The 25,772-nt window shown below is 42.6% G+C and overlaps 1 protein-coding gene across 1 annotated transcript in view; it reads right to left on the reverse strand.

Annotated features, from left to right (window-relative positions):
- LOC308389872 (ryanodine receptor 3) overlaps positions 1 to 25,772 on the reverse strand; it is a 115,063-nt gene that overhangs the window by 38,356 nt on the left and 50,935 nt on the right. The window contains exons 19-41 of the mRNA XM_080871461.1: positions 25,558 to 25,750; positions 22,880 to 23,096; positions 22,519 to 22,623; positions 20,273 to 20,376; positions 19,355 to 19,438; positions 18,879 to 19,038; positions 16,958 to 17,105; positions 16,505 to 16,707; positions 16,132 to 16,306; positions 15,608 to 15,816; positions 15,322 to 15,521; positions 15,150 to 15,216; positions 14,904 to 15,064; positions 14,645 to 14,810; positions 11,399 to 11,485; positions 11,051 to 11,277; positions 7,935 to 8,739; positions 7,371 to 7,571; positions 5,294 to 5,396; positions 4,604 to 4,735; positions 1,030 to 1,303; positions 807 to 921; positions 160 to 292 (exon numbers count right to left, since the gene is read on the reverse strand). Of these exons, the coding sequence (XP_080727587.1) occupies positions 160 to 292; positions 807 to 921; positions 1,030 to 1,303; positions 4,604 to 4,735; positions 5,294 to 5,396; positions 7,371 to 7,571; positions 7,935 to 8,739; positions 11,051 to 11,277; positions 11,399 to 11,485; positions 14,645 to 14,810; positions 14,904 to 15,064; positions 15,150 to 15,216; positions 15,322 to 15,521; positions 15,608 to 15,816; positions 16,132 to 16,306; positions 16,505 to 16,707; positions 16,958 to 17,105; positions 18,879 to 19,038; positions 19,355 to 19,438; positions 20,273 to 20,376; positions 22,519 to 22,623; positions 22,880 to 23,096; positions 25,558 to 25,750 (4,269 nt within the window). The remainder of the gene's footprint in view (positions 1 to 159; positions 293 to 806; positions 922 to 1,029; positions 1,304 to 4,603; positions 4,736 to 5,293; positions 5,397 to 7,370; positions 7,572 to 7,934; positions 8,740 to 11,050; positions 11,278 to 11,398; positions 11,486 to 14,644; positions 14,811 to 14,903; positions 15,065 to 15,149; positions 15,217 to 15,321; positions 15,522 to 15,607; positions 15,817 to 16,131; positions 16,307 to 16,504; positions 16,708 to 16,957; positions 17,106 to 18,878; positions 19,039 to 19,354; positions 19,439 to 20,272; positions 20,377 to 22,518; positions 22,624 to 22,879; positions 23,097 to 25,557; positions 25,751 to 25,772) is intronic.

Here is a 25,772-nt window from a genome sequence, read left to right on the forward strand (position 1 = left end):
GTATTTACCAATATAAATAAAGTTAATCAATATTTAAAAAGCACAGAAATGTCAGAAATGACTTTTTGCCACAACACTGGGACCAAACCGGAGGATTTTTCACTTGTTACACGAATGTGTAAACCACTACACTCCTGTTCTAAACATGGCTGTACCCACCTAGGCCCACGCTGCTGTTCTCCAGTAGGTAACTGAGGTGGTCAAACATGGCCTTCTGATTCTGACGGCTGATCCGGCAGAAGTAGCACAGGAAGCGACAACAGCTGGCCACCATCTTGGGAAAGGCAATTTCCTGAAGGGTAGGATAAAACAGAGCCTAAGAGGCTCAAATGTCTTCACTTGGATATTAATAAGAGTAAACTGCATCTTTTAAAGTTTTGAAATGACTGCAGGCAGCAGCCATGCTTTTATGAGTGGACATGACTACTTTTATCCCTGGATACAGAAGTGTCCCTCGAAAAGCAGCTGATCATAAGTGGTTTTGGAGAAACTGTTGCTTCACTCTGGGGAACTGAGTTTACAGTAATGACTTCCTTCATGCGTGTTACTCTAAACTCCCCCCGCATGTCTCGGCTTCTAATTGATGCGTAAAAGGCCTGACATCGTCACACGCTGCCAGCAAGCCAGCCCGATTCAGTCTGCCCTTTCTGCCCTTCTGCGTAGTCAGGACCACGTCCTCATTAATGCAAACCTGCTCTGCGACCATGCTTTACACACAAAGGAAAGCATGCAAGACTGGATTAAAACACAGTTTCTGCTGAGATGGTGCTACAGACTCCATGTGGGTAAAGCAGAAGATGTTAAACCTGGGACTTGTCTCCTCCGAGGACATTGACCATGACCTCCATGACAGTCTCGTGCATGCCCAGTATTCTCATCAGGTTCGGGTGCTGGTAGAAGACCTTGTTGTTCATAATGTCACTAAAAAGCACATGAAAAGAAGCAAACGTTGAATATTTAGGTGTTTGCTGAAAGAAAAAAAAACAGTTTTTCTATCTAAATCAGTTCCATACGAGTTGAATGACCTACCCCAGTCCATCAATCATGAGCTTTTCCTCCTCCTTTCCCATTCGAACTGACAGCAGAGACCTGATCTGGCCCAGGGAGGCCAAGAGGTTGATGGTGTCCTGGACCGAGGCAGCGCTGATGGTGTACGTCTTCCTCATGGCTCGGAGGAGCTCTCCAACGCTGTCGTACTGCCTCCTCAGCAGGCTGAACATTTTGCGAACAAGTTCAGGGTCCTGGATGTGACACTCCTGGGACCAGCTGACCATGGTCTGAGAGATAAGCTCTTTCAGATTGGCTGGAAATAAACATGAGCAAAGACGACTCAGTTTCCTTTTATTAAACAAGCTGATTGCCTCGTATTAAACAGCAAAGCAGAGAAAGGCTCGCCGTGGCAGAAGCGCTCGCTGTATCGTTTCGACATCCTTATTGTACATCACGGGCCTTGAAAGGAACATTGACTTTGACCCTCTTCCCATTAGCTGGGGTCACAACAAGAGGCACTTAACATACAGTAGGCACACATTAATGCACAAATTCCCTCCATTAACCTGCCTACTTGACAGCGTGCTTTCTTTTTCACAACTGACGCTTGAATATTGAACAAAAGAACTTGCTCCATGTGGCAAATAAGACCTTAAGAACAGAAAGAAGAAAGAAAAAAGACGGCAACATCGAAGTCTTCACGTGGCTTTAAAAAACAACAACAAAAAACTGGATGCTTGTGTCACATGAGCTAATCTTTGAAAAATATTAGTTTATGCCAAAGCCACACTTTCAGTGGGGCAGAAAGATCCACTGTTATGTAAAGAATAAAGAAGGAAACAGGATATGGTTTTAATAGTTCTTTGCGGTTAAAAGGAAACATTTGTTTGGACAGCTCATATGTGGGTTACTCTTAAGGCTTCATTAAAACTGGATCAATAGAGTGTGTGGGTTTGTTTTTTTATGGTTATGAACACACAAAGGATGGAAAAAAACATCAATTAAACAGTCCGGTACCATAAACGATGGAGTCATTAACACACAGTTGATTTCCTTAACAGTACTGCAATTAGGTGATTGCGTTTTTAAGACCACGTGTCTGTTTGGTTGATTGGTTCTCTTGGCTTTCAAAAGACTGTTTGACAGCAGACTGTCAGTCAGTGCACGGGTGTGCGTCTGTGGTTTTTTGTGAGATGGGCGGGAAGCCAGCAGGATGGCACCAGTAACAGATCCTGCTGCCGAGAGCTGCGTGGGTGTCAGAGAAAGGGCAGATGCAAAAGCTCGAGATTAAGAAGCGACATTTTTTTTCCTCTCTCAGCAAGCACCTGACTCGCACTCTGTCACACTATCAAACACAGTCACTGCCTGCTTTGCTGTTAAATATACTGCTCTCCCACTTTCTCCCTTACTACGCCCCAGTAAAGAAAGCTGGACTATCCAGAGTCACAGTGACGGAAACACACACACACACAGATCTCCTCATATCTGACCATTAAATGCTCCTACTGGATAAACTAAACCAAACAGCTTCTGTGCTCCTTTTACTTCATTCTTATGAAATAATGGTTGAGACAGTGGAGCCATCTGTATCTTCAGGGACTCCAGGAGAGAAAGAGAGATGACGTGATGAAGAGCAGTTACAGCCTGAATCGCAGCACCAAAATTTAATAGGTGTCTTCTTCACTTGGTGTCCTACTACTTCCTTGGAGCCTAAACCCACTTAAAAGGAAACACACCAACAAATGACAAACCGTAGACACTAAAGCACACTAAACCTTTTTTGCGCCACGGACCGGTTTATGTCCGACAATATTTTCACGGAGCGGCCTTTAAGGTGTCGCGGATAAATACAACAAAATAAAACCAGTACTGGTACCAAAAAAAAAAGATTTATTCATAACACACGGGTAAAGACCCCGGGAAACCGAGTTAACGTTAAAAAACGATAAATTTCACACCCGAGCCTCAACTCTCGCAGCCCGGTACCAAATGACTCATGGACCAGTAACGGTCCAGGGGTTGGAGACTGCTGCACTAAAGCATATATCTAGTTTTAAACGTTATCTACAATCCCAGACACATAATATACACAACAACATTAAAACCACTTACAGGTGAGGTGAATAAAAAGTATTGTTTCTTTGCAGTGCAACACTCTGCTGGGATTCATGTGAATGTTACTTTGAAAAGTATCAGTCAACTACAGATTGTTTTAAACACATCACACAAGCATCCATGGTCATTTAAATCCCCAGTGGATATCACAAAATAGCCCAAGAGGTTCTGTGGAAATGCAGCTGATCATCTGGAAGGTTATTGTGGCTTATCAGTGTATGATAAAAGGACAGAACAAAGCACGAGCCAGCTCAGTTTTGTATTAACTGCACAAAGAGGGACGATAACAGGGATGAGGACAACGGTCAGTTGGTCCACAACTTTGGTCCACACTAAAATCATTCAGCAACGACACCAGTGGATCGAATCTTTTTTTGTTGTGCCATTTGAATATCCTAACATCTAGGAAAACCGTGCTTGGTATACCATTTAAGAGATCTATCATATTTGTATATGTGATTTGTCTGTGGCACTTTCATGATGTTTCAAAATATTTTGAACACAGGATGATTATTTGGGCAGGTTACAGTATGGTCACCATTAGAGAGGTGAAGTAGGGATGCTTTAGGGCTGGCCTAAGTGTGCAATTTGTCTTTAAGCACAAAATATCCAACTCTAAACAGAACTTTGCCCAGTTAAATAAGAACTTGTGGTCACTCACATTCAGTGGTGGTCCCTGATCCCTGAGAGAGGCAATTAGACACATCTCGCAGTTGCACTCTTACGGCACACCCGTTATTTGGACCTGCTACTGAAACGTTTGTGTTGCTATGTTTGTGCTCGATCTCATGCAGTCTGCACGTGTCTGTGAGTTTAATCAGGTTAAGCATTGAGTTTTATCGCTGATGATTTTGGATTTTTTTTCCCCTTCGTTTCCCCGCTCTCATCTCCCGGAGCGGCTGACACAGGATCCTCTTCACTCTGAAGCCTCTCTGCTCCACCAGGCTGCATATTTCCATAATGAAATTGAAGGGAAATTGAAATGGAAATGACTGCTACCCAGTGAATCAGTCCACGTGGCAGCGGCAGACTGAGGGCGCTAGAAGTGCAATACAGAAACATCTCCTGTTAATTCTGCCCTCTCTTTTGTGCCAGGAACACAAAGAGAGACACAGAGGTTGTACAGAAAGAGGTGAACAAGGCCATGAATGAGCAAAATGTAGCAGGGACTAAATGTACAAGGCGTGAGCTCAGCACTTGTGCTTTTATGGGAAAACAACAACAACAAACCAAACCAGTTCCATGTCTTGCTCAAGGACACCTTTTTTTCTTGTTGTTGGACAGCTTGACTATGAAGTAACACATCCTAAGAGTAAACTGCTTCCACTTGTGATTCGGTATGCTTCTGCAGTCATATTCCTCAAATTTGTTGTTCCCCTGCTCACTAATTAACTTTTAATCCGCATCATCGTTAGCTCTTAACCACGTTCAGGTGTAACGATACAGTAGGCACAGCTCCATCATTCATGCAGTGCAATGAAAGCGGTGATTTCCTCACAGGGTGCAGCTTGCTCCATCCTCGTGGGCTCCTCTGCTTTGTGCGCCTGGCCTTTGATCCTGTTCACCAGCATAAGGAGGCGACCTTTAATCGATGTATCCTGCTCGTCTTCATCTTCCTCCATAGGGATTCCTGCATTACACAGAGAGAAAAAACAACCACAATGTGCATGATGCGCAGGACAACTCTCCCTCTTCTTATTTCTTAGCAATTTAAAGTTTCTTTGTTTTTTTTGCGCAGGTGAGGCCGCCATTAGATCGGCAGCACCACGGAAGGGAGGGCGATTCAATTATTTATCAAAACATCAAGATGTCAGAGAAATTGTGGAAGCAGCGAACGTTCAAATCTTCTGCCTTGGCAGAAAGCGCTGCAGAGAGAGAGGAAGAAACATCTCACGAAGTACAGGCACAATTTTGCTGATGGCGACGCAACGGCAGCTAACAGTGCCAAGAAATATGTGCACGTAAAGCATTTTTCATAAGGATGTTTGTTTTGTTTATTATTCTTACATTATCAGCCATAATGCCGGCTTGTGCTGCCTCGGTAAAATAACTGTAATGAATTCTAAAAGCAATCAGGGAAATGTAACATTGCTGCATCATGTTGCAAAATGATGATATATGTGTTGTAATAAACATAAACAGTTTAGCATTGCGGTTCATAATGTTTTTTGCAAGAGCTGCATCTCACCACAGTGGAGCTGCAGCTGATTATGAAAATCATAGAGTTCCTCCTGGATGTCTGCAGGGCACGGGCAGTCCTCTCCCATACTGAAGTTCAGCAGCATGTTGATCTAAAATGTGGGAAAATGTTCAAATTAGATGCATAGAGATACAAAAAAATGCATAGTTAGTTATTTTTATTTAATTTAATAACTGTACAGTGTTTATAGTAACCATTGTCCTTAATGTAAATAAGTAAGAAAAATTGTGTATGTTTCTGTTCCGTGTCCTGTTTGTTGTATATGTGTCTTTCTGGCTGCTGTTACAACCAAATTTCCCCTTGTGGGACAATTAAAGGATTATTCTATTCTATTCTATATACAAATTACTGTAGTACATTGTGCAGGGCTGGAGACTATCCCAGCTTTGTTATAATGTTGTTATTGCAGGAATCACAGAGAAAAAACGCAGCTCGAGTGGCTAATTCTCTCTCTGCGCTAACAGGCCGAAGGACACCATGACAAGCCATTAAACGAGCTGTGCTGCACTGAATTCTGTCTGCAGCCGTGACCTTAAAGAAATGCTCTATGTATGTGCACTCTTGTGCAGATGAGTGTGCCCTCCCGGGGAAGCAATGCCATCAAACCAAGACCAAGAGGAATGAATTTGCCTTGAAGCTTTGCTCGCACACTCTCACATATAGACAAAGAAGAGAGCTTTATGAAACATTAGGAGCCAGAAGCAGCTCTGGTTCTCTCTGGGCTAAAAGAGGCAGAAAGAACTGAACCAAAATCTACATTAATCTCAAATTAGTCACGTATTCAGACAACAACGGTACTGACCAATCAGTTGAAGCCATGAGCCTGCAGGTTTTCCGTATACTGAGTTATTACAGAGTCACATATTCTTTTTTTATTCTTTCTCTAAATGATGCACAATTACTGCCATTTACCCTCTGCAGCTATTTTGCACACTTGCGTCACACGAGCGTCACTACGATCACTCGGGAGATATGCGCACTGTCAGAAATCCATTAGCAGAGATACACAACTGCCGGGGTAAAGCTGTCACGAGGGAGCCCCGGCACAGATGAAAAGTGGTGCTGTGGTGGAGAAGCGCAATACATCACCTCTTTTTTAATGCTTTAACGTAAAAATGGAATAATCTGGTGAGTGTCGGGTTTTAAAATTTGGTAAACAGTCTCAATTGAACAAAAACAATACGACACAAATGAAGGTAAAATGTGAAAAATTAAACACACCCTTATTGTTTCCTTTGGGATTAGGAGGGTTAGTGGCAGCTAGGTGCTGTTAATCAAACACACTCAACTCATTGATCATCAGTAGGCAGATGTTTACTAGTCTGGAGATTTCAGGTGTGTGTTAACACAATGCCTTAGACCACCAATGGTCTTAGAGAAGCAATAGCCAATAGCCACGAGGCTATTTCCAAACAGTTTGAAGTCAATCACTCTGCAGTGATTAAGATTATTCAGTAGTAGCAAACATTCAAGACATCCAAGAAAATTGAGCCCAATTTCAGATGTGCAATGCTCACAGAAGGCCTTGTGGTAAATGTTCAATTTCATGACACTATAAATACAAAAAGACTGAACAAGTAAGGGTTGTTTGGAAGAGCTGCAAGAAGAAAGCCATTTCTCTCTACAAAGAACAAATCAGGAGAATACTTTTGTGATTTCTATGCACTGTGTATCATTGAGATGTTTGGCCATATTGCACAGTGCCAAATGAAACACAGCATATCAGCACATAACAGCTCTTACCACTTGTCAAGCATGGCGGTGGAGGGAGATGATTTGGCTTTTGTTTTGCAGCTACAGAAATTGTGTAGCTGGAAAAAGTCTATGAACTCTGTACTGAAGTATTTGAAAGTCAAATGTGAGGCCGTCTCTCCAACAGCTAAAGCTTGTACAAATTTTTTGTCATACAGCAGGATAACAATCCCAAACACAGCAGTAAATCTACAGCAGAATGGCTGTAAAAGATAATCATCTAAACTGGAACAGGCCAGTCAGTGATCGAAATGCTGCATTTTACTTCCTACTTTGGGATCCGCTGGCTTAGACCCGGCGTGCTTCTTCTCACCTGTTCTTGAGGCGGTGATCTGAACTCTTTGGTCTTCTTCGCTGTAACAGCAGCAGACATATTGAGGGCCAGCATCAGCTCATTGTAGCGGAACTTCTGGTTGTACTGCAGCTTGGACACGAAGCTGTCAGAAAAGGACACAATGGCCTCGATACGGTGCTTCAGTTCGCAGTCACAGAAATAGTGAAGCAGCTCGCACATCTGGAGAGGAGGCACACAAACAGGTACTCTTCCATCACTGTTGTGACAAAGCAGGCGTTAGTTATCAAGAATGACAGAAACATATCGAAATGCCTTATGGCTTCACATTATCCCACTTGTTAAAGAGAGATATTTACTCGTGAGATCATTTGTTCGATACGAGACGGAGCTATTTCATGTTTGGCTGATCTCTGAACGGGCCTATTACATTAGAGCAGTTACGGAGCATTTGAGAGGACAGCTGTGTGGTTAGTTCGTAGCTGTGGATTGTCACTTTAAGATTACAATGTGCATCGATTTCACATGTTTTGGTTATTTTTATTTGTCTGTTGTGTATACAATTGTGTGTGTTTTCACGATCACCTGTCGTTTAACCGGCTCTGGCAGCCTCTTCTCCAGCAGTCCTTCCATTGGCTGTTGAGCCTCTTTGATTGCCTCTTCTTCTCCAGCTTCCACCGCCTTTTCCTCTGCCCCTGTTAGTCCCTCTTTGTCTGTGGCCCCCGTGGCTCCCTCCTCTCTTGCCTCTTTGAAGACGTTCGGGTCAATGAGCAGTAAAATCTTACGAACGTCCTCGCTTCCTAACACACCCATCGTCAGCAAGGTGCTAATGAGCTTCAGGATTGGAACAAACTGGTGCTCCACGCATCCTCCGACAGGATCTCGGATGTGGTGCCCTCCGCTTTGAACAGCCTCTGTCAACATCGAAATCGCTTTCTCCTTCAGTGCATCCAGTGGGATTTGGGGACTGTACAGATGCTCCCGTTTGGTGCTGATGAAGCACGGTGGGGTAAAGTTTAGGCGTGGTTTCAGGGAGGTGCTAAGCCCCACCCCAGGCGGGAGGTGCTTTTTAGAAGCATCAGAAAAGAGACGAATGGAGCGTGTCTCGGCCGTGACAGGAATGACGAACTCATCTTTCATCATGAGTCGTGCCTCTTTGGCTGTCTCCAGGTGGGTGCTAATCAGAACATTGTAGAAGCCCTCGCGTAACGTGCCAGACAGGTACTGATTGTCGATGGTGTACAAGAGCTGTGATTGGTCCAGGTGGCTGCAAAGGGCGTGGGCCACACGAGTGTTTCCCAGAGCGCAGAGGGCACAGTACAGTTTCAAGGTGTGATAGTGGAACTTCTTCATGTCCTCCTGCTCCGAGAGCTCCATGACGTCAACGCACCTTTCATTAAAAAGAGCAAGAGTTAGCAGAATTCATGATGGTTCATAACACGAAGTTTGTGATCTAGTCTACTTGGTGGTCAGGGAGAAACTTTAAAAACTCATATTTTTCTATCTTGGGGATTTTTTTCAAGCCAGTAAGTTGCTTTTTACATGTGACAGCATCCAATGTGAAATTCTCAAGCAGCATCCTCTAGAGCTAAAAAGTAAAGCCAGTTCAGTGCAGTTGGACTTGAAATGGTCATTAAAGATGTCTCCATAATGCTGGGCTCACACTGTGCGATTTTTGGCCCATTTTGAGTCGTGCAACCGTTTTGGCGATCGGCCCGATTTTGGCCTTCATCGTGCGTCGTGCATCGTGTAGTATACGTGGGGTAACGAGACGCGATTGACACCTCACGACCAGCTCCCGATCATCAATCGCTTGGTCGTGAGGGTGTCACCGCAGTTTGTCACACTGCGCACGCGCAAACACAAATGTCGGTGAAAAAGACGGAGCAGCGCGGCTGTGCAGCGTGTGATCTGGACACAAGCGATGGAGGCACAACTTGGAGAACTTTGGCTCATCCGAGCCTTTTCGATGTGGCCTCACAAAATGATCACGACCACAACAACCGTGAAAATAGTTGGATTTACATGCTGCTCAATCACAGCTGCCTGACCATGTTTTTCATTAGCAATTTAGCAAAGTTGATGGTGGTGGTGTGTCTGTGTGAGTGAAAGACGGAGAGGGAGAGCGAGCGACAGATTTTCTGTTATAACCTTCATTTTTATGGACGCACAGTGTGAGCACTCAGGTCGCATCAGAGCATCGGGCCGTATAGTGTGAGACCTGCATCGTGACCTATGAACTTCTAACCCCTGCGAGTCAATCGTGCAGTTTGAGCAGGAGCTGAATAACGTGACTGAAAAAATCGCACATTGTCTGCCCAGCATTAGTGAGTGACTCTCAATAAAACCCAGTCTTAAAGTGTCCAACGTTACCATGGAAGGTTTACAACCTGGTATAAAAAAATACTACTCCTCACCTCCAATCAATGTGAAAATCCAAGGTGACTTACATCTTTAGTTATCGCATCACAAGATTTTCAGAAAACTTGACCTTCAAGGTTACTGAGATTCAAATTTGCCTGACATTTCTAACAGATATGGTATTATTGTTATGGTATCAATTTGAAAACCCTACATCGCCTCATTCTCTAGTTATTGTGTTCACAAACTTAGCTGCCTACTTGCCCGGCTGGGTGAGGCTTTCACAGCTGAGGGTTAGAATGATTTTTCCCTCTACAGCTAATTTACCCCCCTTCACACTAACTGTGAGGAGCATGGCTGCTTTCACTCCCAGGTGGCTGCCCGCTAGCCGCTAGGCTTCATGCTAGCTAATCTGAGTCACTCAACCATTTTTGTGTTGTTGGTGCCTTTTCTGTCTGACAGAAAATATGGATAACTGTGTGGTGAAATTACAGTAATTTATTAGTTATGTTATTGGTGGTTTGTTGCTTACCATTAACTAAGAATCATGTGTTTATGCGATGTAGGTTACTAACCAAGTTTGCTAGTCATAGCTAATGGCACTGCACTCTAAACTCACATCTTGCTCTTAAATTTTAAAGGTTCAGTGGCCAGAATCTTAACAGTTATACGTCAGAATGGAAGGTGATAATAACTTGAAACTCCCCGTCCCTTAATCCTTCTGGTTGCTTAATACACTTGTCACAAACAGTTAAAAAATCAGCACGATGATTTAGCGAAGCCCACGGTGACAACTTCAAACCTGTTTTGTCTGTCTAACAGCTTATAGCCGAGGACATTTTAATACACAGCGACAAAACTGAGGAAAGCAGAAAATCCTGAGTGACTGTTGAGATTAAAATTTTTTTTACTGTGTTACCAAAAAATAAAATATGACTAAATCACTTTATTGCAATGTGTGCTGATGGTTACAGGAAGCTTGTGTTTTTTAAGAGTTAAATGAGAATATGAATACCACTGTCATTACTTTAAGCTAAAAATAAAGCTAGATGAAACAGGAAATTAGCTTTAAGAAAATAGAAATGGGGCAAAACAGTTAGCCTTGTTCTGATCACAAAACAAAAAGAACTTAGCAGATCAGTATTTAGTACATCTTTTGTTTAAGAATAAAGAACACAAGTTGTGTTACAACAGGCAGTTGCATGCTGTCTCTGGTCCTCGGTAAAAAAGGTTTGAAACTTCCTGTATAGATTAAACATTTAAGATACTGTGTGCATTGACTAGTGTGCTTTAAAAAGTAACAAATCCAACTTATAAGCGAACTAAGCCTTGTTTCACACCTGTTCTCTTCAGGTATGTGCACTGCCAACATCTGCAGGGGCTCCACGCACTGAACCACCCATCCATGCCTCTCATTAACCCTGGCCGTTTCCACTTTGAGGAAACTGTTGGGCATGCGGCTCCACAGCACGGCGTTTATGGTCTGGACATCCAGTCGGGGCGGACACTGTGGAACCGGGTTCTTATGCTCACTCTTGAAGATGGCTGATGACAGAGGCATGGCGTTCTGGAGAGCACACAGAGACAGCTGATGGGAATCCTGTCTGAGCACAGCATTCATTTCTATGGTATTGCAGACACAAAAGTAAGCCTGTTGTAATGGAAAAGTAAAATTAGGAGCCACGCACCTTTATTTTAGCCAGTTCAAACTGAAAGAGGCTGGGGCTGGTGGGTCGCACAAACACAGCGGGGAAAAGCTTGGTGTTTGGTTCCACCTGGAACAGAGAAAAGTGAAAAGAAAGCAAACAAAAGGTCCAAACAGGAAGTAAATATCAAAAGCTTGAGAAGGAGCTTGAAAGCGTGACTTAAGGAAAGCAGCTTAATGATGCATCATGAAAACTCTGCTACTTAGTGCAGTTTAGTTTCCCTGTGTGTGTGTGTGTGTGTGTGTGTGTGTGTGTGTGTGTGTGTGTGTGTGTGTGTGTGTGTGTGTGTGTGTGAGTGAGTACACATGAACATTTAAGAGTGTCGGCGATGAGTCAGTACTGTGCGAAGTCTCAAAGAATTTCAGTGAGGAAGAACGTAAGAAGATTATACCCTCTGAAAGATTATTTTGAGATTTACTTTTGAGAGGACATCTGAACAACAAGTCCACAATTCAACAAGATGCACAGTCACTTCTCTGTTCAGTAAATATGTCTTAAATTAAGTCTTAAATTAAGTTACTCTCAAGGTCATCAGATTAAACTGGAGACGCAGGGATATATGCATGGCCAATATTAGGCTAGTGAAGAATAAGGATATTAATGCATGCATGCATCTTCTTCGCAAAAGACTTGATATCCTTTATAAATCATTTTACAAGCTGTTACCAAAAAAGATCCACAACTAAAGCCATAAAACTCTACAAAATGTCTGTGAAGGTTCTCAATCATCCAGGTCATCGTAGTTTAAGGAGCTTGGAAAGAAAAGCGTCTGGACTTCTTTAAGTTGCTTGAAGACGTTTCACCTCTCAGAAGCTTCTTCAGTTCGCTCAAGTCGCTTAGACCTCTACATCGGAGAGACCAAACAGCCACTTCATAAACATATGGCACAACATACAAGAGCCACCTCAACGGGACAAGAGCCAGCTATCCATCTGCATCTAAAGGGCAAAGGTCACTCTTTCGAGGACAGAGTGAAAGAAGCCATCTATGTCCACTGTGAACGAACATCTTTGAACAGATGCAGTGGCTTACGACACCAACTGTGTGGGGCTAGGTTTCACAGCGGGTTCACCCAAAACCTTGGCTGATTGTGACCCACACCGATTTTCACACCTTGGCTCATATGATTAGGTAGAGGATCATCAGGGGTCCATGTCTCTCTTGGGGGTCACTCCCATAGGGCTTAAATCTGGGACTCTCCACTATTTGACCCTAGAACTGAAGAAGCTTCTCAGATGAGAAGTAAAACGTCTTCAAGCAACTTAAAGAAGTCCAGACGCTTTTCTTTCCAAGCTCCTTAGTGTACAAACTGACCTGATTTATTAAATTTAACTGCTCCCCATGCCCCTCATGGTTCTCTCCTTGAGCATCCAGCTCTGACCACTTGCACATTTGTGATTTTGCTATCATCATCAAATATAAACTTTTGTCGCCATGACACTGTCAAGGACCATCAGTGATGATGAGAACTACGATAAACAGAGACCAAACAGCAGCATTCGTGGAAGCATTTCCAGGGCACAATGGTGATGTGCAGGTATTCAGGTGATTCAAAGGGTGATTCAAAAGTGGGAGTGATGGGAATTGTTTATGGCTGCACTTGCAGACCCTGAAATTGATGTCCAAATTCACAGTTTTGTTTCCAATGAGCCAGATGTTCTTTTAAAGTTTTCAATTGGTTTTGCGTCACAGTTCTCTGGGGTTTTTTTAAAGTTAACACTTCACTCCAACCTATGAATCATTCAAGCAATAACAAACACATAACTCAAGGGACGAACAAGTGTTGTGTCTTCACGTAACAGACAAAAAGAGCAAATATTAAATTGTATCTTTGACATTTTTACTAGCAGCCTTTTGCAAAAACATGTAATTTTTTCCTTGAATCTTCAAAAAATATATATATACAAAATGTACAAAAAAACAACACAGTCTGACAGGCACAAGATTGCCTTTTTCATTCTTAAGGAAGGAAAACGAGAAGAAAAGCTGAGGTATGCCACATTACATATGAACTAGAATGTAAATCAGTGAGAACAGGTCTTATGGAAAGAACGTTTTTCTCCAAATCTTCGTCAATGTGTAGTGAGGAGGTAAGGAAAGAGGTACAACAGTGAGTGTCTACAGCCATCTGTAAAACACAGAAGAAGCTCTGTCTGATTTGGAGCTGCATGTCAGTCAGTGGTGTTGTGGATTTTGTCAAAACTGATGGAACTGTGAGAAGTGCTGTCAGATTTTGATCCAGCATGAAATAGCATCTGGAAAGGATCTGATTGGCAACGGTTTAATTTTTCAGCATCGCAATGATGCCAAACACACTGCCAAAGCAGTAAAAGCATACCTGGATAGAAAAACACACAATGGAATGCCGTCGGTCACTGACTGGCCTCCCCGAACCTTAACAACTTTGAAACAGAGTGGGATCATACTGGGAGTAAAAAGAAGCTACGGTAGAGCAGGTCAGGTCGGTCGATCCATGACTCCTGCTAAATGCACTAAGTTGCCCCCGATGCACGTGAATAGGCATAGAAAGCGTAGATAAAAGCTCTACACCTGGACATGTCGCCAGTCTGTCGCCGGGCTAACACATAGACAACCATTCACACTCGCATTCACTCCCACATCTATACCTATGGACAATTTAGAGTTTCCAATCAACCTAACCCCACTAACTGTAGTACAGTGGCACAGTGGTTAGCACTGTTGCCTCACTTCAAAAAGGTCCTGAGTTCAAGTCCACCATCAGGCCAGGGTTCGTATGTTCTCCCCGTGTTTGCGTGGGTTCCCTCCGGGTACTCCGGCTTCCTCCCACAGTCCAAAGACAATATAACTTTCCATTTACAATTTACCAAAGGGGAGCCAACATCTGAAAATCATTGAATGTCCTAAAGAAGCCTGCAGGACTATTCCTGAAGACTATTTAGAAATGTGTTGGAAAACAAAGGCAGTTGTGTCAAATATTGACTTTCAAGCTCATTAGAATTGTACAAACTCTGTTTTTGCCCCATATTTTGTATTTCCATTCAATCTTTCACCTTATTTCTATTTTCCTAGCAAAATATAAAAAACTGATGAAGAGGTTCAAGACTTTTGCACAGTTTTGTAAATTTACTTTTTTATTAGTTCGGTAGCATAGTTATTTTGGGTTGCACCCATCACACTAGATACTTTTAATTATAGAGAAACATAGCAATAGTTATATTCTTGCTTGCACAGCTGTGTGTATTGTACCTGGTAGGAGGTAGAGATATCTTTGCCATTGACGGTGAATGTCAATAGGCCAGTGGCCAAATCTATTAGACAGCCGATCTCCAGATCCACATTGCTGCGACCGGAGGTGTGGGAAGTGCTGGTGACATCACCACCCCACACCATGTAGCAGTTACTCCTCTTCACGCTGTCAGTAATAAGCATATATAAAAATCTTTACAAGGTTAGTAATTAAAAATAATCGTCAGCATTTATTACATATGAACACAGAGGGCGTCACCTCTCGTGGACTCGCCCACGTTCATCGCCCAGGGTTACAGTCACTGTACGATTCTTGCTGAGGTTGAAGTTGTTGCTATAGTAATGGTAGTCAGGAGTAACCCATCCAACCCACACACAGGCAGGGTCCTGACCTGCGAAGACCCTCACTGAATGGTAGTACTGTAACAAAACAGAGAAGAGAGACTTAGCCAAAAATGAAAACGCATTTAGTTTTTGCAGCTGCAAACAGACGTTTCTTCTGTACCGTAGTGATGCTGCTGTAGTCCACTCGTCTACTTTCATCGCTGTGCCTCACAGATCTCAGTGGATATCTATCAGAAACCATATTCAAAAAGTCATTAGCGAGCAGATAACATGTCGGATTCAAGGTTTTCTCGCAAAAGAGCTTAAAGTCACAGTTTTGGGAAGTTCAGCACCTGTGTTTGACTTTAAGGGTTTCTTCCTCATGAACACCGTTCATGTCCACCACAGGGCTGATCTTGAAGACGGAGTGGAACTCCACAGGCATGCTCAGACGACAAAACACCATGTCTGCGTTACTGTTCTGTGTCCCAAACGTCTTGTGGGTGACTTTGAGACAAGGAGGGCTGTCGATGGTGCCGTCGATCCTGGTTACCTGCAAACAAACGATGACAATCTTCGCGTTCATCGTCTAGGCCAATTCAATCGTTTTTAACAATTTCACAGTTTCTTCTTTCTTACCGCAATGTGGTTGTGGTCCTTCGGCACGTTGACAAAAGTAGGCAGACGCTTGCTGAACCACATTGTGACCTCTCGATTCATGTTGACGGCAAATGGCTCGAATCCCTCCTGCAAGCCGCACATGGTGTAGTACTTAAAGGTGCTAGCATCCTTCCCGAGGTTCATACGACCCACCTGCGACAGACCGAGGCTACACACTGGAATAAACCCTGCAGGACAGACAAAGGACATAAAGACAAAGGGGGGGAGCAAAGGAGGAGGAGAGAAAGAAGTCTTTAAGAATACACGGCAGGAGGGATGGAACATCAATGCAGCTTTTGCAAAAGGCAATTTACAAGTGGCACTTCAAATACGGCTGATTTCCACACAGGGAGCCGCTCAATTTTAACTTATATCACCACCATGATTGTTCTGGGATAAAGCCTTCTGCTCTACATGTGAAGGCTTTAAAAGATGAGGGCAGGATGGCAAGGACGTGTGCTCAACAGCTCCTCACAGCCACATTCATACACGCTCTTTCTCACCATCCTCAGTTTCAAAGTCCGTGAAGCAGAGTTCAGAGCCCTTGGTGGTGATCAGGATCTCCCCGTTCAGAGTGAAGATCATGGACTTGTCCTCCATGTTGATCATGCAGCCCACCACGTCCCCAGCATGCCAACAGCGCCCAAACAGCCGGCTGCCCATGTTCAGGCAGTGGCCCTGTGCACAGTACAGACACAAGGAATACCATATGGTATACACACAATGTGAGCAACTACTTTAAATGAGCTTAACACCAAATAATTAAATAGGTTTTTAAATACGAAAGAATAAAGGGCGAAAGCCATTTTTCGAGTAGTCTACGTGAACTTCACCAATACGCTGTTGGGATTAACTGAGATTTGGTTGACAGCTTACCCTGTATCCATCAAAGACAAACGCAAGCTCATCTGTGCCAAGCTCCACATCTGGCTTACACCCAGGTCTGGCCCAGCCCACTCTCATGTCTCCACCGGTAACGGCCTCAAATTCGAAGTACCACTTCCCGGTCTTCACTGCGTACGTTCTCTCTACCCTAAAGAAGCGGATCTTATCAATGCTGAGGCGCTCCGAGACTTGTCCTGCTGGGTGAAAGGAGAATAATAAGAAGCAATGGAAATATTAATTGCAAAAACCCAGTGGCTGTAGGTAAAGGCAGCAATTTCATGTGGCTATTCTCTTTCACTCTAAACTGAAAGGAGATGGAAGGCAAAGTCCCATATCAGGACATATTTTTTTATCCTTATTCTTTGTAAGGAGCATTTTATTATGCACTGTATAATTTGAACTTCTGGGCATTTTGATTAGCACACTTTCATGGGTGAAACTCACCGCCTTCCTGGTCCGAGGGCTCGATGTTGTACCCGTAGCCAATCAGAGTGCGGATAGCTTCCCGCAGGCTGTCCCTGTTCGACTTCTTGGTGCGTTCATCCAGCAGAGCATAAGGAACCAGGCGAGGGTTACGCTTACTTTTAAGATCCTGCACGGAGAAGCAGCAAGAGAAATGTTAAAGTTTAAAGCCTTTTTTAAAAACATTCATTTGTCCCACCAGTTGAAAGGCAAATGAAGGGATTTCATTCAGCTGTAAAGCAGATTTGTGAATTTAAATTAGAGTTTTTTTCTTTTATTTATTTCAGGTTTGTTTGATGAGCTTGTAGCTGAAGCTCTGCAGCTGGTTATGTGTCCAATATTACTACTTTATTAGTTAACAAATCCACAAGTGAACTATAGACTGGTCTGAAACTGAGAAGATAACAGACAAAGCTGAAATAGAACAAAATCAGCCTTTCGGTTTACACAATTCCCTGACAAGTAAAAGATCCCCAGTTTGATCCCGGGAGGAGACACAAATCCCAGTGGGCTTTTGTCAGGAAAAGGGTCCGGCATAAAAAAGCTTTGCCAACTCAAACATGCGGAGCTACCCACTGTGGCAACCCCTTGTGAATAAGGGAGCAGGCAAAAGTAGCGTATTCTTCCACATATTAAGAAAACAGATTTTTCTTTCTTTGCAGCATTTGTATTTGATCTGAGCATTTTTTCCCAGCACATTGTATCCGGTTGTTCAGTGATGACGTGACGAATCCTACTTCCGGGTCTAAAGTAGTTAGTAGTAGTTAGTAGTAGTAGCGTTTAATATGGCTTTTGTGTTGTTAACATGTTTAATGTTATGTATTTTCTTCTTTTTGATCTCAAAAAGCTCCTAAAACAGTCAGTGATCACTGTTGACCTCCCCCTTTTATTACCGCTAATCATTTATTTAAGCTCAGTTTTTAAAACCTTAGGATGTAACTACAGCCCAGCCCATGCAGCAGTATATGAATGACTAACCTCGTATTGTGGATGGATTATCTCAGTTGTTCTCCTGGCTGAAGTTTGGTCCGTTTACAGCATCCTGCCATGCGATTACATTTGTTCCTGACCACCGAGAACACTCACGTTAACTTTTATCGAGTGGAAAAAAAGTTAGCTTGTTTATATTATGCTAACATAGCTGTGTCGCTAGCGGTCACGTAGCACATCATTATATACCAGCTAGCCCAACTTCAGTAACCCTACAAACGTCACTGCTGTTTAGTTTTCTGTCTTCATTTATGTTGGAAGTGATAACAGAGCTGTACGTTTTAATTTGTTTCCAAAACCCCGCAGTCAGGACATGCTATATTGTATTTAGATAGAAGCTAGCGAGCTAACTTCCTGCTAACTTCTAACTCCGTTAAATGTCATAAATTCCGTTTTCATGGATGCCTGGATGTTAAACTCAATTGTTACACCTGGTAGAGCAGAACGCTGATCATTTTATTAAAGATGAAAGACTTTAGACAGTTTTTAACTCTCAGTAATGCCACAGTGATCGTTTGATATATGGACCTGCAGCGGCGTTTAGGCCCAGACACGGCTAGTGACGTCAGACTGAACAACCGGACAGACGTGCACCAGATGTCCAGGAACATTACGTACTTTCTGGCTGAGTAATTTGTACAGACCTCTGGACAATGTAAAGCTGCTGCTCTTAGATTATAGGGATGCACTCATAAGCACTTTAGAGCAACAATGTCTGCTTTTGAATGTACCTGTTCTCTGAGAAGCTATTTTTTTTAAATCTCTTCAATCAAATTTGAACATTAAAGCATGTGTTTTCCTAGATGTGTTCACAGTGATCTAAGGTTGTTATTCGTCTTTCACTTCTAACCAAACCTCAGCGCTGTTCACATGTCTGGCGAAGGTGTCGATTCTTTGGTGGATTTGAGCATACCTGCTGAATCCCGTATGTCCATCCCTGTTTGATCCGGTCCTTGGCCCACACATTGTGAGCGTTCTCTGCCAGTTTGTCCACCAGCAGCTCCTGCCCTGGAGTCAGTTTGATATCGGACAGGTCCAGAGGGGACGGCTTATAACCATTGGACATCATGTAGCTACAGGAAAAAACAATGAAAAAGGAATTTTTCCCCCAGTTATGGATACAGTTAAACCACAGGGACCAGTTTAGTTACATTTACAGCCTGATGGGAATCTCTATGGCAGTAAACACAATAAATATCCTTTATTTCTTATACTGCTGGACATTTTTGGATGATCTGTGATTGGGTTACCAAATATTTTGATTCATTTCATTTCTCTTACTGTCTTACTATAGAGCGGCCTAGTCATTACTGTCCAATTGTGTGATGTACAATCGATATCATGAGTAGTGCGTGTGCTCGCATCGCTGCTATAATCATACCCACTTACTTCTTAGGGAGCTTTATCTTTTTGAGAGAGTCCTCAGCATTTGGATTCATGTGAACTATACGACAGCCTAAGGCCAGCAGAGTCCTGCAGGGGAAAAAAATGACCACAGTGACCAACAAACTGATTTGACAGTATATGCAAAGAACCAGAGAGGCTGCTGAATGTGTCCAAACAGAGCACGATGGGTTAAATTACGCGTGTCCTAATCTGTTACACAAGAAAGACCGAGCAATACCCACGGCAACGAAACGGGCGCCAAGTGAATCACACCTCGTGATCGGACGGAGCGACAGTAAAAGTGAGTTTGATGTCTTTCAGGAACTCGTCCCTGTCACCCAGATGTGTCTCCCAAAGCAGCAGATCAAGATTAATGACGGCATGCATTTATGTTTTTGATTCGAAGAGCATTTATGTAAATCACCTGCGATGGGCCTTTCCACCTTAACCCTACCCCTCCATTTTGCACATTTCTGTGTAAGTATTGAAAGCCTGGTCTCTCTAAAGAAGAGAGGACTACTGGTAGTCTAGAGCAATAGATACTCCATTTATTCATCAAATGGGGCATGACAATCTCAACACAGGCAGGTCATCCTACACGTGGAGCCAGCGTTGCGGAAACCTCTGTCAAGGATGGGAATGCCCACAGCCTTGTAGCTGGTGTGTGTTTTTCCAATAGAGAAAGAAAAGCTAAGAAGTCCTAACAGTGCTAACAACTAAACTACAGCACGTCATCGCTTCAGCTTTACTATGAGATCAGTGAACTGTTAGCTAAACTTGTGATATTCCTCATAGTTTAAATCCAACGAAAAAAGAAAATGCATTATCTGAGAATAATATGTCAGATATGGTTTTTTAGGCTATTTTTATAACAGAGGTGTTGTCCATGAAGACAAAAACAATCCATCATGTTCGCCGTACTTCAGAGTCTCCGTTGACATCTGCAGATTGTAGTTTTTTTCCGTTTCCGGCAGCTTGGAGAAATCCACCAGGCACGGATGCTGCCGCTTATTATCATCCCTTATCTGTGAGGAAAACAGAGAAAAAACACACATATCAAACACCTCCTGACGTTCTCATCATTGCTGTTCAGCAGCTCTGCATTCATATGTACATCAAGTCCTACTAGATCTATGCATATGAGATACACAGCCTCATAACTCATTGTCACTGTGAACTAACAAGGGGGGCGGGCATGTGGTTTAAGTCCTGGGTGCTACTAGTTGCAGTGATTAGACTACTCTAGTGAACATGTTATGAGAGAGGGACAAGAGAGCATGTTTTCTTGGCAGAGCCAGAGAGCTGTATGGCAGGAATACCGAGTGAGAGGCGTAATGCGTCTCTCTCGAGGCTGCGCTTTAAGCCAAATAATCCTTTTGGCAATGCTGCTCAGAGGAGGTGGCATGGCAATGGTGGATGTTTACCAAGAAAACATGCAGGGCTGTGTACAGATATGCAGCTGTTTCCGTGGGTCCAATGAATAGCAGCCAGCTCTTTTGTGAATAGTACAAGAACTATGGGAAATCTCCTCTTTCATATTTACATGCAACCAGTGCTAAATAGCAAAAACAGGTTTATTTTATCTGCTATGTGACCTCTACCACATGTATAACTGACTCCAACTCACTTGGCTATCGCTCCACATGTAAAAAAAAAACAAAAAAAACAACCTTGACAATAAAACTAGTTTATTATTGTTGTTTACCAAATCTCAGACTTGTCTTTGTCCTAAATCAAAGATTTTTCGAGGAGGAGGACAGAGTGAAAGCTTACAAGCTAGCGCAGAATTCTCATGTTGTATTATAGACATAAGAGCTGCGTCTTGTTGCTGGTTTCTTGTTTTTCCTTCCTTTAAGAGCAAAACAGGTCACTTTGGCGTTATCCTGTGGTAACTATACAACAAACCAGAAAGCCATCAGCTAGAATTTGGAGTTAAACAGATGAAACCATAACCGACTTAAATTTGGACGTGCCTTCTTTTTGACCACTTGTGCAACCGTGACTTACAATAGACCCGAGCAGAGAGTAAACAATACGAACACAGCAGGAGAACTTGAAGTGGGATGGAGCTGAATTTAAATCAGGTACAGTTTTTGTCTTCTGTTGCAGGAGCCTGCTGATTGCACTGCGTACACTGTAATTATAAGCATGCGTTTCCAGCTGACTGTATTGGGAAATACACTAATTTGTTCTTTTAGGGAGTTTAGATGAGAATTTGATATCACTACAGGTGAAGCCAGGAGACTTCAGCTTAAAAAACCTCAAGCATAAGCTCTCCGATGATAAAAGAGCTCAAAAGCTAAGTCAGATATACTTTTGAACTTGCCCCACAGATCCAGACTAGGTGTTTCCCACTGCTTCTGGTCTTTATGCTTGATCAGGCTTGATGCCAGTTAATAATAGAAAACATCGGCTGTTAATCTGGCAATTTTTTGGACATAGCCAGCAGAGGCAAGAATAACACAGACTAACACAGCCTCATCTCAATTTCACATTAATCTTCCAATCTAAGTATAGCATTCAATCACATTCTCAGATTCCTATCAGTAGCAGGAGAAAAGATACAACATCTGCTCCGAATATATAGACAGGCCTTTTGATTGGTTTCTGGCTCATAGCGGGTTATGTCATGTGTTTTGATTGACCCTCTGAATATTTAAAGAATTAGAAACTCCATCAGTTTTTCTTTGAAAAGGAGAAAAACAAAAAACAAAATGCAAATTTTAGTCTGGGTTTATTGAGGTGATGAAATTGCCAAGACATCCTGTTCTGCCCTTTGGGTGAAACAACAATTTGTAATTCATGACTGACACTAGAACACAGACACAATGACTCTGCTACCTACAAACAAACTGGATGTGAATGAAGGATGTAAATGAGTGGCGTGGAAAAGCGCTGAATGTGAACAATGACAGTGTTCTTTTTCCACTTACCCTCTTTTTGGTGTAAACCGCAAATTATAAAAGAGAAAGCAAGATGACACACAAGCCTCTGTGATGGTAAGTTGTCACACTCATCGAGAAAAAATTGTAATTGTCGTGTTTATTTCTCCACAAACATGGAAAACGGCATGGAGTATGCTTTTTATCTTTTGATCCGAGCGATGAACTTGTAGGAGAACAACATAAGCAACTAAATAACAATCTCATTAACAATCTAACCCTTACCTTGCCATAAGACCAGCCAAGCTCAATCTTATTCATGCCCCAGAGCTCATGGATATTTTCAGCCAGCTTGTCCCGAACCTTCTCCAAATGAGGCGGCATGACAATCTGAAGGAACAGGTAAGCAAATGAGCATTTTCCAAAAAGTTGTGCAAACTATAGAATGCAAAAAACTCAGTAGTTGAAACAAAGTAATGCAATTCTTTTGGAAAAATTAAACAAATACACAAGATGCATCAAATTCAAGATGAGCATTTTTTCAGTTGATTTGCATTCTTTTACATGTCACACTGCATCACAGCCTTTGTGAAAAAGGGGGCGTTTTTCTCATGATCACCATCCTGCACGCCTCCTGTGAGCTTACCTGGCTGGTTTCCACAGGTGTGGGGATGAAGGAGGCCTGCGACATGAACTGGGTGGTGCCCAGCAGATCTCGAACTCCGTCCACATCTCTCTTATACTCTTTCACCGGCTCCACCTTCATCTTCTCTTTTGGCAGCAGAGCCTCATAACACGGTGCGTAGCTTGATGGAGGCAGGAACTTGAAGTCACCGTGCCGTCCGCCCAACAGGAAACGAACCCTAACCAGAGAAAAGTTGCTCACGTGACTTGGCTTATTGCAATGTTTTACGTGCACACTAAAAGAAAATTAAATGCTGTTAATAAAAGAAGCGACTAGTGAAAAGAAAACTAATCCTCTACTTTTATTCTTAACTCTCTTAAACAGGTTCTACTCCAATGGGGACACGTTTAGTTCTGTGAATGAAAAAAACATTGCAAAACCGTCTCTCGAGGCTCCTCAAAATAGCAGTTCAAGTAGTAGCAGTGACGCAACCAAGCTCATTCTCACTGCGGCCCTCAATTATTAAGCACTGAGGATGTGTGGCTGTCATGTTCTGGCACATTTAAGTCCGTGGAGACGTTCACCCTGTTCACTGGGCCAATTCCAAGCTTCCACACGCTCACGCTCTGCTGTGACTGGTCAACACAGTGTTAGCTGTACAATCACCCGACCAATGAAAGAGTCAGATCAGACCTTGACAACACTTCAACTACTAAAAAGGACAAATCTGTTCCAAACAGCCTGTTTTATGAAATTGTAGACAATTTGGATTCTTTCACTCGGTCTGTAATAATGAAGCAGCTCAAGGGTCTTTGCATGTTGAACCTCTTTGTTATTATAAGCTGTGAGGTTGGCATCAGGACTCGTCCCCTGTCTGGTTTGTTCTTGTCACACCTTTACCAGGTGTGCTGGGCTGATGTAGAACTTGCGATCCTAAGTCTCTCCACTCTTTTCAGTCACCAATCTCATGCACTATTGAATCACGTGTCTCTCTGGAATGTCTGGAACTCCAGAGTTGTGAAAACCTTTCAGACACATGTGCCCGCTTCAGCTTGGAACCTCAGAAACAATAAAATGTTGAGCATGGGGTAGGGATTAATAAGTATGTTATACTTCTTCCTACTCCATTTCAGACCTAATAATTGTCATTTCATGTCATTTAGACTTTGTTTTATTTTATTTTATTTTATTTTTTTTTATCTGAGCACATACGTGTGTGTGTGTGTATTTACATATATATTCGTATTTGTAAATGCAAGTATGTGTAGTTGTGTATATATTGGGTTTTTTTTCTGTATATGTCTGAAATAAAGATACAATACAAATACAAACCTGTAAAGGAGAAGACTCACCTGCTCACCTGCCTGCCCACTCTCCACCGATCCACCCTACTGTGGAAACTAGCCTCCTCCCCCAAAGCACCTCCCACTCAAATAAGACCATTTCCAGGTTCCACAATCCAGTCCACAAATCACGACCTCCGGTTGAACCATTGCTAACTCTGTTCCTCATCCTCCCCAGACCTCACATGCGCACGCTCAGTCCCACAACTTCCACCACATTAGATATGCTTATTCGCCAACTTGAAAATAAACACTTGATACACACAAACTCCCATCTGAGCGCATTTTCTGAGTCCATGCCAATCCTTAGTATGGCTCAGTGTTTCTGAGTGTAGAATGCATTGACCGAAGATGAAACGCTTGTAAAATAAGAAACATATTTCATGATCTAAAAGGTTATTTAGGCTTCCAATCAACAGCAAAGACTAACAAAAAAAACATGAAACTGACCAGTGACCTCTTGAAGGGGCCAATGAATCATTAGTTGTCTAATCACTTATCTTTGTTCTTTGGTCAACTCTGTTTTAAACATGTTACATAAATACATTTAACCTTTAACCTTTAAACTAACAGAAACAACCAATCCTCTACTTGCTCCAATTTTGCACCAGGTGCAAAGTAACAGCAAGCTGTCACAAAAAAACACTAAAATCCCTTAAAAAGGAACTGTTTAATATTTCAAGCAATTCTCATGCAGCATGTTGGCACATGAGCGTGTGTGTGAGTGGTAATAAACTCCTTATCTAACTTCTGTTAACCAGCGTAACAACTGGGTCAGTAACACACATTGTTCAATTAATCTTTTCTGCACGTCAGATAATACAGACAGTGTGAGAACAATGACGCTATTAAAAGTGACATCATTTGTGGAAAAAAATGCATGAAAATGATTTGAGAGACGGGGAAATCAAGCGGAGCGTTACGCCTTTTTCTTTCCTTTTCTTAGCCACACAGATGAACCACTTTTTTTTTTTAAATGAATGATGATTGAACTCTGACGTTTTTTTAAAATAAATTCATTTTCTAATATTTAACATGACCAAACATTGTGGCAGGTGTCTCAGAGGGAACGTGGCAAAAGGCTACTGTGCTCTTCAAAGTCGGAGTCGATCATGGAATTGTGGGAAAACTGCTGGAGCTTGAAATTCCATTTTCAAGTCACATCAATCACACTATCAGTGGTCACCATGGAAACAGAATTTTTTTCCTGTTTTTTAAGCCGCGTCTAATCTAAAAGCCTCGAAGACAAAATGAAAGTCAGAATATAAAGATAGAATTTTTAGAATATATAAATATGAGTTTTTTCTGCCTGTTAACGTCTAATAAAGCATATGAACAGAAAAAATACACACTCACTTGACACCTGCAGAGAAACTGACAACAGGGAAGAAGAGTCCGTCTGTGTTGAAATTTTCAAACATGCCCTGGACGGGCTGTCCGTTGATCCTGAAGGATATGCTGGGGGCTCCAAGGTCCAGGCAGCAGCTCACCACGTCCTCTGAGGTCAGAATGTGCTGGTTCATAGACGCAACCGCCCGCGGGATACGACCTGATCGGGACACACGCACAAA

The sequence above is a fragment of the Rhamphochromis sp. 'chilingali' genome (assembly GCF_963969265.1).
Source record: "Rhamphochromis sp. 'chilingali' genome assembly, chromosome: 21".
Taxonomy (NCBI): Eukaryota; Metazoa; Chordata; class Actinopteri; order Cichliformes; family Cichlidae; genus Rhamphochromis; species Rhamphochromis sp. 'chilingali'.